Source organism: Sus scrofa, chromosome 9, assembly GCF_000003025.6.
Source record: "Sus scrofa isolate TJ Tabasco breed Duroc chromosome 9, Sscrofa11.1, whole genome shotgun sequence".
NCBI classification, from domain to species: Eukaryota; Metazoa; Chordata; class Mammalia; order Artiodactyla; family Suidae; genus Sus; species Sus scrofa.
In genome coordinates, this window is record NC_010451.4 from 6,023,107 (window position 1) to 6,039,479 (window position 16,373).

The window sequence follows — 16,373 nt, forward strand, 5'->3', positions numbered from 1 at the left end:
CATGTCTACGGCCACATCACACCACGGACCACCAGGGCCCCCTTACTACCGCTTAAATCCATCAGGTTCCAGAACCAATTAGAAAACGCATCCTGAAGATTCCATTCCTGTAGAACCATTTTTGGTACCAAAACCTGTTTAGTCACTGTTCTCGTTCTCCAAGAAACAGCCAATAGGTGTTGCGTGTGTGGCTATATACACAGATACACGCACAGATACACGTAGATACACACAGATATACACAGATACACGCCGACACACACACGCACACACACTCTATACATACTCTGCTGACCCCTGAATAATGCCGGGGATTGGTTCTAGGACACACTGAGAATCTTGAAATCCACAGAAGCTCAAGTCCCATAGGGAGCCCTCTATATCTGTGATTCCAATCCACAGACTCAGCCAACCAGATTATCTAGGACTGCAGCATTTACCGAAAAAAATCCATGTGTGAGTGGAGCCACACAGTTCAAACTCACGTTGTTCGACAGCCAACCATATATTGTACTGCCCTATCTAGGAGAGGGAGAGGGAGAGAGGGAGGGAGAGGCATGAAGTCAGGGGCTCGCGCAGTTGGAGAAGTGGCAAATTCAAAACTGGCAGAGCAGGCCCCCAGGCTGGAGACCCAGGGAACAGCTGATACAGTAGCTCAAGTCCAAAGGCAGTCTGGAGGCAGGCAGTCTGGAGGTAGAAGTCCTCCTTTCTCAGGGGACCTCAGCCTTTTTTCTCTCAAGGACTTCAACTGAGTGGATGGAGCCACCCACATTATGGAGGGTGATCGAATTTACTCAAAGTCTATGATTTAAATGCTAATTTCATCCAAAAAAATCTCCACAGCTCTATTTGCTGTCTGACCAAATATCTGGATACCATGGCCTTGCCAGCTGACACATAAAATAAATCATCACACTGCCCAGGCTCAGATCCAAGCCTAACCAAGTCTGAAACTGTCCTAGCACAAAGCCAATCCGCAAAGATCAAGGGAAGCTGTCAAAATATTAGCTGAGCATGCTCTAAAATGCAGATTTCACTACAAAAATAGTTTGAAAAAGTCACAAGAGTATTTCAACAACAAAAAATCACAAGCATTACAACGAAACAGGAAACACAGATCATCAAAGGAACAAGATAAATTAACAGAAACCACCCCTGAGGAAGCCCAGCCATCAGACTTTCTAGTCATTAAAACAAATGTCTTGGCGTTCCTGTTGTGGCTGAGTGGATTAAGAACCCAACTAGTATCCATGAAGATGCAGTTTCGATCCCTGGCCTTGCTCAGTGGGTTAAAGAGCCCGCATTGGTGCAAGCTGTGGTGTAGTCACAGATGTGGCTCGGATATGGTGGTTGCTGTGGCTGTGGCCTAGGCCGGCAACTGCAGCTCCAACTTGACCCCTAGCTTAGGAACTTCCACATGCCACAGGTGCGGCTATAAAAAGAAACAAAAACAAACAAAAACCACGGCTATCTTAAACAGTAAATCAAGAGCTAAAGGAAAACAAGTAAAGGAAATCAGGAAAACAATGTATAAACAAAATAAGAATATCAACAAAGAGACAGAAAAAATTAGGAGCCAAACAAAAATGGAGCTGGAAATAACAACTGAAACGAAAATTTCACTAAAGGGGCTCAACAGCAAAACTGAGCAAGAATAAAGATCAATGAATTTGAAGATAAGACAACTGAAAGCAGAGGGTCTAAGGCGCAGAAACAGAAGGAAGAAAAGTGAACAAAGTCTAAGAGACCCATAGGACACTGATAAGGAGACCAAAAGATGCGTCATGGGAGCTCCAGAAGGAAAAGGGGGAGTAGCACAAAAAAGATTATCTGAAGAAATAATGGCTGAAAACTTCCCAAATTTAACAAAAGATGTGACTCTATCAATCCAAGCAGCTCAACAAACCCCAATTAGGACAAATTCAGAGACCCACACCAAGGCACATTATAATCAAATTGTCAAAAGCCATTAGATAGTTATTATCATAAATACAAAAAATTAACAAGTATTGGCAAAGATGTGGAATAACTGGAACTCCCACCTACTGCTGGTAGAAATGTAAAATGGTGCAGTCGCTGTAGAAAAGTTTGGTAGTTCCCCCCAAATTAAACAGATCACCATATACTCCAATAATCCCACTTCTAGATACATACCCAGAAGAACTGAAAGCAGGAATCAGAAGGGATACTTGGGCATCAATGTTCACAGCATTCTTATTTCCAAAAGGTGGAAACAACCCAAATGTCCATTAACACATGAATAAACAAAACGTGATACGTACACACACACGGGGTGCTACTCAGCCTTAAAAAGAAATTGATACATGATGCATAAACGAACTTTGAAAATATTATGCTAAGTGAAATAATCCAGACAGATAAGGACACATATTGTATGGTCCCTTTTATGTAAAAAATCTAGAATCATGAAATTCAGAGACAGAAAGTAGAATACAGGTTACCAGAGATGAATGGGAGAAGGGAACAAGGAATTATTGTTTTATACACAGATTTTTTTGTTTGAGATGATGAAAAAGTTCTAGAAATTAGACACTGTGGTGATGGTTGTGCACTGTGTATGTACTTAATGCCACTAACTGTATGCTTTTAAACAGGTAAAATGGGAACATTTATGTTACATATATTTTACCACAAATTTTTTTTGGTCTTTTTAGGGCCACACCCACAGCGTATGGAGGTTCCCAGGCTAGGAGTCTAATCGGAGCTGTTAGCCACTGGCCTACACCACAGCCACAGCAACGCCAAATCCGAGCAGCGTCTGCGACCTACACCACAGCTCACGGCAACGCCAGATCCTTAGCCCACTGAGCAAGGCCAGGGATCGAACCCGTAACCTCATGGTTCCTAGTGGGATTCGTTTCTGCTGAGCCACGACAGGAACTCCCACAATTTTTTTTTTAAAGAGGAAAAAGGTATACCTTAAAATCAGATTCTATATGGTGTCTAAGTAACTCAAGAACAGAAAATGTTTTTGAAAATTTGACCTTCGTGTGAAAATAAATGACAAAATTAGTCTCACACAATCACTTGGATAGGTGAGTATCTTTATTTCAGAATGACCAATAGGACCTCGTCCAGATAAAGGTCCTGTCAACACTTCTCACAGGTTATGACTCAGTTTTGCTTCTATGGAAACGCCAGTCAGAGCAGCAAAACTAAGTCTCCCTACCAAAACTGAAGTCACCAGGAAAGGGGTGCTGGGTGGGTGATGAAGCCCTACTTAACCACTCCCTGTCTGCAAGATGGCTTCCGGTGCATTCCTAAAACATCTATTTGATTCCCAATATATCAACTTTTAAAAATCATTACTTTCACGCTTTATATAGAAACAATACTTTAAATCATTTGATCCTTTTGCTTCAATAAGGTCCAGCAAAGCCTCACCACTTCAAGCAAACCCACTACAAAGAACTATGCTAAAGAAGCGTTGGCTGTTGAAGGAACGCTGGTCTCCCGAAAGCCGAACCTCAGGATCCACACATCAGACATTCATCTCTGTTCTCCAAAGAGCACACCATGGCCGCCGTGTTCCTCTCCTTCTCCTCCTCTTTTGAAACCTTTTCCTTATCTTTCAGCTTCTCCTTATTGAGAGTGAACTGGATCGGATTAGCTGCTGGTCTTGTCCTTAAATAATACATCCCAGTCTTCAAACCCTAAAAGGGAAGTAGAGACAACTCATTAGGAGAGACTGTGAGGACACCAGCCACTCAAGACCAACATTTAAATACATTTCCATAAACCAGGCCGGACTGCCTTCCAAACCTGGAATTCTATCTCCTTTAGGAAACCCTCTCAAAAATGCTTAGGGAAGGAGAGACAGAGAGAGACGGTCGGACAGCATACTCTGTCCTTTTCACCCTAAAGCAAGCTTATCTCTGAAAACGTCAAGTATTGTTGGTTCTCTGGTCTTTTATTTGTTAGGCGTGCCCACGCCATACAGAAGTTCCTGGGCCCGGGACTGAATCCACGCCCTAGCAATGACAATGGGATCCTTAGCCTGCTGAGCCACCAAGCCCCCTTTTGTGGTGTTCATGTGATGACCGCCTACGACAACACGTCTGCCTTCAATTATAACTATTTAGAGGGCTGGCCTGTATCTCTGTATAAGAACAGATACGACTGCTTCAAGGATAAGAATCATCATCTATTCAGTATCCCCAGTCCTGGCACACAGTATACATTCAGCAAATGTTTATTAAATTAGAAAATAAACCCATAGTTCTTTCTAAATACCCAGAATGTTGCCAGGGAATAAGAATATAATACAGAATCACAGGTCTTTACAGGCAGCAGTGACGAGCTAAGTGACTGGCTTTTATCCTGTAGATAGAAGGGGGAAACAGCATATTTCTGAGTAGTGGGTTGACATATGGGTAAAGGTTTATTTTAGGAATGGCAGCAAAACATAAGATGGCCTAGAGCAGAGATGCCAAAAGCGAAGAGATTAGTTAAAGTTGAGAATAGGGATGGTGGAATAAAGGGAAGACATTCAAGACACAGTACAAAGGAACAACCAACAGCACACAGTCAGTGACTGCATGGAGATTAAAGAGAGGATCAGATAGCTCCAAGGTTTCAAGCTTAGAATAAAATAAACCTAAAAGAAATACAAAAATCCAAAGTGAGAGCTTAATCTGGTATAAAACCCATGGGCTGGTTTTAACATATTGGATTTAAAGTTAAAGAACTACCAAGCGGCAGCATTAACAGGTAGCTAGAATCTAAACCTCTGTTCCAAGTTGGCAATAAGTCTCCCCGGACTTCCTCCACCAACCTGTTTCCAGCCGTAGAAGTGCATACTCGTGAGTTTGCCATAGTTGGGCTCAGCAATGTGTATGTTCAAAGACTGGCTTTGATCAATGAAAGCGCCTCTCTCAGCTGCCATCTTGAGGACAGTTTTCTGGGAGATTTCCCATACAGTCTTATAAAGCTGCTTCAGGTCATCAGGAATCTCTGGTATGCTCTGAAGAAGGAAAAGCAAATGTTTATTGTACCCTAGTTGAAGAAAGCAGTATGGCTAACAGCATGATGACCCAAGGGTCCAGTCTTGATTCTATTTCCAGCCAGATCTGATCCTAACAATTCAGTTAAAAACAATATATTGAGTTTCCCAAGACCACTCACCTCTGGATTACAAAGTCCAACACAACCCCATTTAATGAACAAAACATCACTGTGGAGGTAGTGATTTAAGATTCCTATTTAATTGATTAATGGCCTAAACAATCACTATGCTAGAGGCATTTAATAAAGGCAGGAAAAATCAGAGATAAGCAACAATCAATAACTCTTGAGTTTTGCAGAAAATACAACTCAGGGCCACAACTCACAGGGACCTGACCCAAGGAAGCAACAAGACAAAATCCTTTAGGTAAGCTAGGACTCCACAAAATCCATTTGGAGTCAAGAGAAATGAGTTTCCTTAGGTCTAGGGTTAGCCTGCATCAAAATATAGTATAGAGAGGCGCTCCCATCACGGCTCAGTGGTAACAAACCTGACTAGCATCCATGAGGACGTGGGTTCGAACCCTGGCCTCATTTAGTGGGTTAAGGATCCAGCATTGCCATGACCTGTGGTCTAAGTCACAGACACGGCTTGGATCCGGTGTTGCTGTCGCTGTGATGTAGGCCGGCAGCTACAGCTGATTTGACCCCTAGCCTAGGAACTTCCATATGCTGCAGGTACAACCCTAAAATGACGAACAAACAAACAAACAAAAAAAACCCAGAAAATAGAGTATGGCTAATGTTACAGTTTCTAACAGCAAATACAGAAATGTCACAGGAATCTTTATCTGTGTTGCCAAGCAGACCAATGTTTAGCCAGAGGCCTCTATCTACAAATAAATAAATGCTTCTTGATTCTCAGCTGCAAATATTTTACTGCTAAACGCTATTCGTGGCTCTGTCTCTGAGACTATCAGTCTTCAATCTCCATCACACTTTTAAATTTAGGTTTGACTCCAACTTCAGGCTACGTATCAGTGGCCCCAAACTCTTGCACACTTTTTTTTTTTTTTGGCTTTTTAGAGCTGCCGCACTTGAGGCCTGTGGAAGTCCCCAGGCCAGGGGTCCAATTGGAGCTACAGCTGCCAGCCTACGCCACAGCCACAGCAATGCAGGATCCAAGCTACATCTGCGACCCACACCACAGCTCACATTGAGGCCAGGGATTGAACCCACATCCTTATGGATACTAGTCAGGACTGTTACTGCTGAGCCACAACAGGAACTCCTCTTAGGTACTTTAGAATTACCAAGGGAGTCTTTAAAAAATAGTTATGCCGGGCTCTCATTCCAGACATTTAATTGGTCTGGAGCCTAAACTTCTGGATTTTAAAAGCTCACTGATTCCAATGTGCAGAGAAGTTGCGAACCACTGCTTTATATTACTGCACAAACCAGAGGGTAAGGCTTAGCTACGTGAAGACACCTTTTAACCCTCACACAACAAGGCAGAGTTGAACGGAGCTACGTACGCCCACGTGGCCACCACGCATTCTCTACACTGCCTGGGAAAGGGAGGGGTGTCAATGTCCGATTCAGCTCCTGGGGAGCACATCCTTTTTTCGTTCTGTACCTGGATAGAGCCATTGCATGCAATAATCTGGTTTTTCATCTCTTCATTCCACAGGCCCCGCTCCGTAAGATCTTTCAGTAAGTGAGGATTTACAATCTGAAAGTACAAGCAGAAAAAATATGAGGGAATAAACAATGACAGGGCCTAAACAAGATCACAGACTTGGAGCTTCAAGTAAGATCACTGAAGAATTATTTAACATTCGATTGCTTCGTAAATTCTATTTTTTATGAAACTGAAAGGCCTATCCACCACATGAAAGCTATATTCCTCTAAAATCTTGGTATTTATCATTCAAATCATAATGTATGGTATTTGCAAAAGTGAAAAGAAGTAACATTACCTAAACTGGGTAAACTCATGCAAAATGATACTTTTTTAAGTAAGGATATAATAAATACATAAGATGAGAAATTAGAAACGTATCCACCCTAAACTTTCTAGAAATTTATTTCAGAATATCTGCAAATTCACAAATAAAAATCTTTTTTTTTTTCCTTTTTCGGCCTGTGACCTATGCCACAGCTGCAGCACCACTGGATCCTTTAAGCCACTGGGCCCAGCTGGGGACTGAACCCACGCCTCCACAGTGACCCAAGCTGCCGTAGTCGGATATTTAACCCACTGTACCACAGCAGGAACTCCATAAATAAAAACTTTTTAAATTAGTGGTTCTCAACCATAGCTGCATATAACAATACCTGGGAACTTTAAAAACAAAAACAAAAAAACAAAAAAACACTGGTCCCATCAGAAATTCTAATTTTTTTTTTTTTTTTTTGTCTTTTTGCCTTCTCTAGCACCGCTCCCGCAGCATATGGAGGTTCCCAGGCTAGGGGTTGAATTGGTGCTGTAGCCACCAGCCTACGCCAGAGCCACAGCAACACGGGATCCAAGCCACGTCTGCAACCTACACCATAGCTCACGGCAACGCCAGATCCTTAACCCACTGAGCAAGGCCAGGGATCGAACCCGCAACCTCATGGTTCCTAGTCAGATTTTCTAACCACTGCGCCACGACAGGAACTCCAGAAATTCTAATTTGTAACCAAAGTTGAGAACCACTATCTTAATAATACTCTTTGTTTTTTGCCTTTTTCTAGGGCAGCACCCAAGGCATATAGAAGTTCCCAGGTTAGGGGTTGAATCAGAGCTGTAGCTGCCGCCTACACCACAGCCATAGCAATGTATGATCTGAGCTGCATTTGCAACCTACACCTCAGCTCACTTCAATGCCAGATCCTGAACCCACTGGGCCAGGCCAGGGATCCAACTCACATCCTCATGGACACCAGTCGGGTTCATTCCCATTGCACCACAAGAGGAATTTCCTTAAATGATACTTCTCTACATCTTGAGTCATCAACTTGAGGATCTAAGGTCACAGCATATGTATGTCGCTATGATTACAGAATGGTTAAATATCATGGAAACTCTAATATCAGCAAGTTGCCTTCATACTCAACCCTTAATGCTTCATTCTTTTGGCAGGATTTATTAAATGTCCATTATATGCTGAAATAACATAAACAATATGAGGGATGATGACAACCCAGTTTATCGAAACTCTGCCCCATGCTAAGATAAAGGGGCATTAAATATGAGCAGCATGTATTCCCAACATCAGGCTTTTGAAAGATCTTCCTGTAGGCCTGGTTGTGACCGTCTCACCTGAAATTCTCCTGACAAGACTCTGCGAGTGTAGATATTACTGGTGTAAGGTTCAATGGACTCATTATTTCCCAAAATCTGAGCGGTGGAAGCAGTAGGCATCGGTGCGATAAGTAAGCTGTTTCGTATGCCATACCTAAAGAAAAAGAGGTCATTAGGTGCTGATCTAGGACTACCTGCCAGGAAGGCAGCTACTTTAAGTCACCGTAGTAAATGCAGCTGCTGTGAGCAGCATCATACACACATTAGACTCATATGTTGACTTTCAAATTTAATCCCTACAAGGATGCAACTCCACAGTATGAGTGATACAGCTTGCTCCTCTCCTGAATGCCTGATTCCTAAACAGAATTAGCAGTTTTTACCGCTGGCAATTCTCATCATGTCACGACTTATGCCACTTAGGAATCATGCACCTGACACTATCTCGCCCAAGGAAACACTCAAAAGGCTACTGGAGATATTCCGCCGGTATCGGGGTGTACTCATTCAACCCTCCCTCTTTTCTAAGCACCCAGGTGATCACCGTGCTAGGCCCTTTCGGGAAACAACGATGTGAAAGTGGTCAGAACCAGACCTCTATCCACGTTTCTCCACTACCCTGAACAGGAGGGTGAACAGAGAAAATTCTGCCCCAAGTATACCCGATTTCTCCAATGAAAGTTCCTGGAGGAATGCTAACATCTCTTGACTCGATTCAGTGCCGAAGAAAGTACTTAAAACATACCATCTGAACACCGACTAAGCATGTCCTTCAGAGCTCAGCCTGCGAGATCTACTCCATCTTTCCTGACAGTCAGACAACTCAAACACAAACAGCGGCACTGCAACGATTTTCTATGACCTGCGTGCCTTTATATACATACTTTGTAAATACAAGAGCTCGTCTTTCTTACACTCTGCACCTCTGGATTCACACCTTACTAAGCATAGAGCCTTGTGTCCTAATGGAGTCTGTACAACTGACTCTCGACCTCACTCTGTCACTTTGCACTTGGTTGGCATCAGGCAAAGCACCAACTATCTCCAGGTCTTTACCCCTCAGTAAAGTGGACAGACACTTTACTGAGGAAGACAATGTTTTGAAAAGTCATATATGTGTGACAGACCCAAACCATGAAATTGTCTATCATCATTTAAAACATCAGGTAGATCTGCATGTACTAAAAGAGAAAGACGTCCAAAATAAATCACTAAGTAAAAAAGTCTCAGAACACAGCAAGCCTGATCCCCTTTACATAATAAAACTGCGTGTGTGTATCTGCAGAAGCACTGAAAAAGGTCCCCATGCACCCTTCACAGTGTATCTCTTGAGAAAAGGAGTAAGTTGGCCGTTTCATGAGACAGGTGGTTGTTGCTAGAGAGGTATAAACAAAGGCTTTTACCTGCTACATTACTTCTCTATTTGACCTTTATTAACAGTGACTGTGTCTTCATGCGTTAATTTTGAAATTTAAAAGTTACATAAAAACATCTAAACTATAGTACGGGTCCATTTTTGTAAAAATTGAATTTGCATTACATATACACACATACACAAACTCAGAAGGAAATCTGAAGGATGACAGACAAAAAGACACAGACAGGAGTTAGGGCGGAGGTGGTCTTGGGATAATTTTCATTTTTCTCCCTTTCTACATGTATGTTTTTCTAAATTTTCTAACATGTATTACGTGAGTAATAAAACAATTTGAAGGCATATAAATATTTTTAAAGAACACTGTAAAGCTACTGCTTTCTTCTGCAAACATTAAACACTTTGCACATGCATTAATCCAGAGATGACAGACACATCCTGGCAGAAAAGAGGCAGGATGAAAACCTGAACCCTCCTCCCTTCAGAGCTACTTCCCATCTCTACTTACTTCGCAATCTTCTCCTTCAGGAGCTTCCAGTCCCACAGGTCTGTAGGAGTAACGTTCCACATGTCGTACTGAAGGATCTACGGAATAAACAACCCAAATTTATGATAAAACATTCCATGACAATTTAAAACGATGACAAAAATCAAGCAAATGACTAACTGCATGGCCCCACACCCTAACAAGGGCTCCCTTCTCGTAGGCTGTGTAAGGAATACGAGGACCAGGGATCTTCTGGGACCAATTTCTCAGTAATCCTACTGATCAGAAGCAGGCTAAGACAACTGATGAAGGCTGATCTCTCTCCCACATCCCCGCTGAGTCCCCTCAGAGGACCCCAATCACAGCTGCAAACCAGCAAATCCTATTAACACTCCTCAAAGCCTGTTGCTGAGATGCATTTTCTTTCTGCACAGTAAAAGCACTTCTCCCCCGTCCCCATCTTTCCAAATGCCTTGAGCTGCCCCCTCCATCTATCTACTAAGCTAGTCAACACCTATTTTCAAATAATTTGTATTTCCTAAATATCGACAGGATCTACCTTAACTAAAGATAACACCTTCATTTAGGGAGGAGAATCACACTAGCGATGATCAAGGCAGCGTGGAGGTGGAACCGAGGACAGCGCCCGGATTCCCACCTCCAGGCGCAGGAGCCCAGCTCCCTCTCCTCCTCCTCACTGTGAACAGGACCTGGAAATGCGATGAATGCCACTCACGTCACTAGGACACATGCGAAGGGTTTCTGCATACGTAATTAAGGCTGAAGGTCAGTTCATCTTTTAGTTAAAAGGGAGATTATCCTGGACGGCCCTGACTTAACAAATGAAAACCCTCAGGAGAGCAACTGAACTGGGTTCCTCTAGAAACGGGGGACTCTCCCACCTACTCGCTTTGAAGAAACAAGATGTCATAAGTTCTAGAGCTGCAAGGAAGTGAATTCTGCCAACAATCGGGTGAGCCTGGAGGAGGGACCCTAAGCCTCAGACGAGACCATAGCCTCAACATCTTGACTGCGGCCTCGAGACCCAGAGACTAAGACCCAGCTAAATCAAGCCTGGACTCCTGGCCATGGAAAAGAAAATAATGAGTGTATGTTGTTTTGATGCACTGAGTTTAGTAAGAGAAAACTAACACAGTTGGCATTCTTCTTCCATCACTTTAGCAATAATTAAATCTGTTTTAAGAGATTAAAACAGAGTATCCTTTTCACTCCAGAGGTCCAAAGTACCACATGAGTTTCCTATGACCAGTTTAACAAATTACCACAAATTTAGTGGCTCAAAATAATAAAAATTTGGGAGTTTCCACTATGGCACAGTCTGACTGCAGTGGCCTGGGTCACTGCAGAGCCAAGGGTTTGATCCCTGGCCTGGCACAATGGATTAAAGGGTCCGGCTCAGACCCAATTCCTGGCCTGGGAACTTTCACATTTTGTGGGGTGGCCATAAAAAGAAAAAACAAAATAATAATTTATTCTCTCACAGTTCCAGAGCCCAGAAATCCCAAATCAATATGTTGGGAAGGCCTCACTCCCTCTAGAGGCTCTGGAGGAGGTTCTGTGCTTTGCCTCTTCCTGCTTCCAGTGGCCACCAGTATCCCTGGTTGTGTCTGCATCACTCTAATCTCTGCCTCCAGGGTCATGCTGTAAGGACAAGTGTCACTGGATTTAGGGCCCGCCTGAATAATCTTATCTCAAAACCCTTAACTACATCTGCAAAGATCCCTTTTAAATCAAATAAAGTAACATTCATAGGTTAGGACGTGAACATCTATTTCTGAAGGCTACCATTCAGCCTACCACAGGCACTCGCAGGCAAAAAAAAAAAAACTTCATCCATATACTTACTCCTTTGCTGACTGGAGAGCCCTCATAGGTTTCATAGGGGCCATACTCCTTGGCCAGGTCACAGCTAGCTTCCAAGGCTCCATAATAGATGGTTTCAAAGATCTGCTTATTCAATAACTGGGCCTCTGGACTCTCAAAAGGGTATCTCATCAGAATAAAAGCATCTGCCAGACCTTGTACCCCAATTCCAATGGGGCGATGGCGTTTATTTGATAAACTTGCCTTCATGCCAACAGATTTAGAGAGGAGACAACATTAACAAACAACAAAAGCAAGATTCTGTACCAGATGACATATCTATCTCAGGTTGCTCACACGACAGCCTTTAAAGGATGATACCTCTTTGTATCAGGCTGGTCACATGATTCCAATGATAACCATTTAAATGATGACACACTCTCCTTATCTCAGGTTGCTCATATAATTCCAATGATAACATTTAAATGATGATACTTTTTATCTCAGGACGCTCATATAATTCCAATGATAACATTTAAATGATGATACCTTTTATCTCAGGATGCTCATATAATTCCAATGATAACATTTAAATGATACTTTTTATCTCAGGATGCTCATATAATTCCAATGATAACATTTAAATGATACTTTTTATCTCAGGATGCTCATATAATTCCAATGATAACATTTAAATGATGATGATACCTTTTATCTCAGGTTGCTCATATAATTCCAATGGTAACATTTAAATGGTGATACCTTTTATCCCAGGATGCTCATATAATTCCAATGATAACATTTAAATGATGATACTTTTTATCTCATGATGCTCATATAATCCCAATGATAACATTTAAATGATACTTTTTATCTCAGGATGCTCATAGGATTCCAATGATAACCATTTAACCGATGACCGGAAGACTGTGATAAACTCCTTCCACCTTGGATTTCCATAATTAATCCAATGATTAATTTCAATAATCCATCAGCAGAGAAATCTATCCGTACCTCTGGGATAGGGTAGTAGTTAATATCAATGATTTTATTTAAGTTTCGGACAATAACTTTGGTGACTTCAGCTAACTTGGTAAAGTCATATGTGTGTTCTGATGTAACATACATATTCAGGGCCAGGGAAGCCAAGTTACAAACTGCAACCTGCAATGTAAAGAAAGAGTCAAGAATCACACAATTTTTATTTCTTCCCCTGTGTCAATGACACCACCTCTCAGCCTCTCACACTCTCTGACATTAAAATTTTAAATTTCTGTCTCTGATGTCTCCCTCATCATCATTCACCAGTTCATTCCTCAGTCCAATTCCTATTCCCCTATGTGGCCTGTTAACGTTCACCCGTGAAACAGGTAAGATGAGAACCCCGTGTCCCGGAGTACCCGGCTCTGTCACCAGACATGCGTCCCACTGTGCCACAACTTTGTATTTATATCTATCAGTAGATGTGCACTGTCCACTACATCAACCACTGGATTACAATTAAACGAAACTGAAGACTCAGTTTCTCGATGGTCCTGGTCCTACTTTAGGTGCTCAGCAGCCACCCAATACACATTTCCACCACTGCATAAAGCTCTTCCAAATCACACATGCCGACCGCATCCTCTCGGAGACCCTGACAAGCCCTTAACACAAGATCCAAGTTGGTGAATTGAAAAAGCTCTTCTTCAGGTGATATTCTCTTGCTATACTACTCGAGGTGGTGAGCTTTTTCAGGTAGGGGTAATGTCTTACTTATCCTTGTGTTTTTAGTACTAGCACCACATCTGGCAGATAGTAAACACTTCACAACGTTGATGAATACGTGTTCTTTGCGATTCTGATTACGATTATCGAGTCCAAACTCTCAACTCCTCTCACCTAGACTCCCTCATGCCCTTCACATCTACTCGATTCTACATATGCTGCCAAAATACTCTTTTTTAATTTTTTTTTTTTTTTTTTTTTTTTGCCATGGCATGCAGCCACTTGATGTGGGATCTCAGTTCCCAGACCAGGTACTGAACCCAGGACACAGTGGTGAAAGCACCAATACTGAACCACGAAGTCACCAGGGAGCTCCTGCCAAAGTATCCATTTTTAAAACATAGCTCAAATCACAAAATTCTGATAAATGCTAGGGAGAAAAATAAAGCAGGAAAAGAGAGTCTTGGGACTAAGGATAAAAGGGGTGCTTTTTTTTTGATGGCTGTGACCACAGCATACTGAAGTTCCTGGGCCAGAGATGGAATCCGAGCCACGGCTGCAACCTACGCCACAGCTACGGCAACACCAGATCCAGAAACCCACTACACCAGGCAGGGCAGGCAATCATATCTGCACCACCACAGAGACAACACCAGATCCTTAACCTGCTACACCACAGAGGGAACTCCAGGAGTGACATTTTTCAATAGCATTGTCAAGAGTTCCCTGGTGGTCTAGTGGTCAGGATTCAGTGCTATCACTGCTGGGTTCAATCCCTGGCCTGGGAACTGAGAACAGGTGTCAAGCCATGCATGCACGCCATGGCCAAAATAATTAAATAAATAGAGTTGCTGGGAGTTCCCATTGTGGCTCAGCTAATATTATGAACTCAACTAGTATCCATGAAGAGGTGGGTTCAATCCCTGGCCTTGCTCAGTAGGTTAAGGATCTGGAGCTGCCATGAACTGCGATGTAGGTCAACAGATGCGGCTCAGATCTAGCATTGCTGTGGCTGTGATGTAGGCCAGTAGCTACAGCTCCTATTCAACCCCTAGCCTGGGAACCTCCATGTCTCGAATGCGGCCTTAAAAAAAAAAAAAAAAAAAGAGAGAGAGCTGTCAAAGAAAAACTCATTGAGAACGTAACATATGAACCAAGAACTGAAGAAGTTAGAAAGTATGTGACTTTCTGGGGGACTAAAAGCATTTTAACATTTAAAACTCTTGAGGCAGGAGTATGCCTGATGTCCAAGAAACAGCGAGGGAATCAGCAGGGCTGGAGCACCCTGAGCAAGGGGGGAAGTAAGAGTGGGAAGAGGTGCAGATGCTCAGCTGTGCAGGCTCTCGCAGGGCACCGAAGGATGGAAAGGAAGTGCCAATGCATGCCACAGCACGGACCATGGGCACAATGACGCTGGTACCCGGAGTGCCCACAAAACGAGATCCAGAGAGAGAGAACAGATTAGTGGTTGCTGGGAACTGCGTGTAAAGGGCAACAGGGGTGACTGCTGATGGACACAAAATCTCCTTCTGGGTGATGAAAATACGCCAGAGTTAGTCATCAGTGACGGTCGCACAATCTTGTGAATATACTAAAAAAACCCTGAATTGTACACTTTAGAAAAGGGAGATTTATGACGTGAATTCTATCTCAATTTAAAAAGAATGAATGAACTCAGGGTGGGCTGGAAAGTCAAAGACGAGTACTGTGCAGAGGAATGCTATGATCTGATTTGTGTTCTAAAAAGAGTCACTTCACTCTCTGTAATTCACTTTATATCATTTGAGGGTATGTCAGTTTCCAGAGGGCAGGGGCCGAGCCATACTCATTTATAGCCCAGAGTACTTGGTACTGTGTCTCACACATAGCTGGTGCTCAATCAATTTTTTAAAATTCAACTGCAACTTTAGCAGTTATTCAACTCACTATTTCTTTCTAACTTTTCATTTGTCATATTTTTTAGGTCCCAGAATTTGGAATCTGCTTCCTCCTTTCCATAGTTTACATCCCATTTCCAAGCAGCCCGTCATCTGACGAATGCAACAATCTCCCTAAGCGTACCTCTAGTCTCTTCCTACACTACGCCATTCTATAACCAGAAGCAAGAGCTGGGCTTCCCACCCTAGCATTCTGATGCTATTTTCTTCCAGAAATCTGCAAGGACTTTCCCTCCTCTGAGACATGCCTGAATGTATTTGCTCCATCAAATCAAACTGACCTTACACTCACTGCACAAAACCTATCCCGACCTCTGATCTCTCATACAGGCTGTTCTTCCCAAATGGATAGCTTTTCCATAAACTTCTTTTTAAAAAATAACCAAATCTATGTCCCATTCCTAGCCTTGCTTCTCCTGGGAATTGCTTAAATATTTACGATGAGAATTTTGGCTCACCGCTGAAAGGACTCTCTACATGCTTACACACTTTAAACTGAAGGAGCATCCTAACACATTACCATGTTTGTCCCAAAACACTGTAACTATACACTGCCGTTTTTCTTAAGTAAGGATTATGACAACAACGTGAGTCTAGGAAAGAGCTGACCGTCTCTTCATGGCTTGGACTGAAAGACACAGAAGGGCACACATCACACCTCTTCCTTCCTTTATATTCTATTTTAGTGCTCTGCTGCTTACAGAGGAGAGCTATGAACGCTCGCTCCTCCGACTCCAGTGAACGCATGCGAGGGATTCACAAACAGGTCACCAACTCCTAAGACTCCTG

General features: G+C 42.7%; 1 protein-coding gene across 1 annotated transcript in view; it reads right to left on the minus strand.

The window, feature by feature from the left end:
- Positions 3,045-16,373, minus strand: part of RRM1 (ribonucleotide reductase catalytic subunit M1) — a 39,061-nt gene continuing 25,732 nt past the window's right edge. Inside the window, 7 exon segments of the mRNA XM_021062424.1 lie at positions 3,045-3,674; positions 4,796-4,984; positions 6,602-6,697; positions 8,273-8,408; positions 10,138-10,214; positions 11,983-12,204; positions 12,955-13,104. Of these exon segments, the coding sequence (XP_020918083.1) occupies positions 3,489-3,674; positions 4,796-4,984; positions 6,602-6,697; positions 8,273-8,408; positions 10,138-10,214; positions 11,983-12,204; positions 12,955-13,104 (1,056 nt within the window). The 3' untranslated portion in view covers positions 3,045-3,488.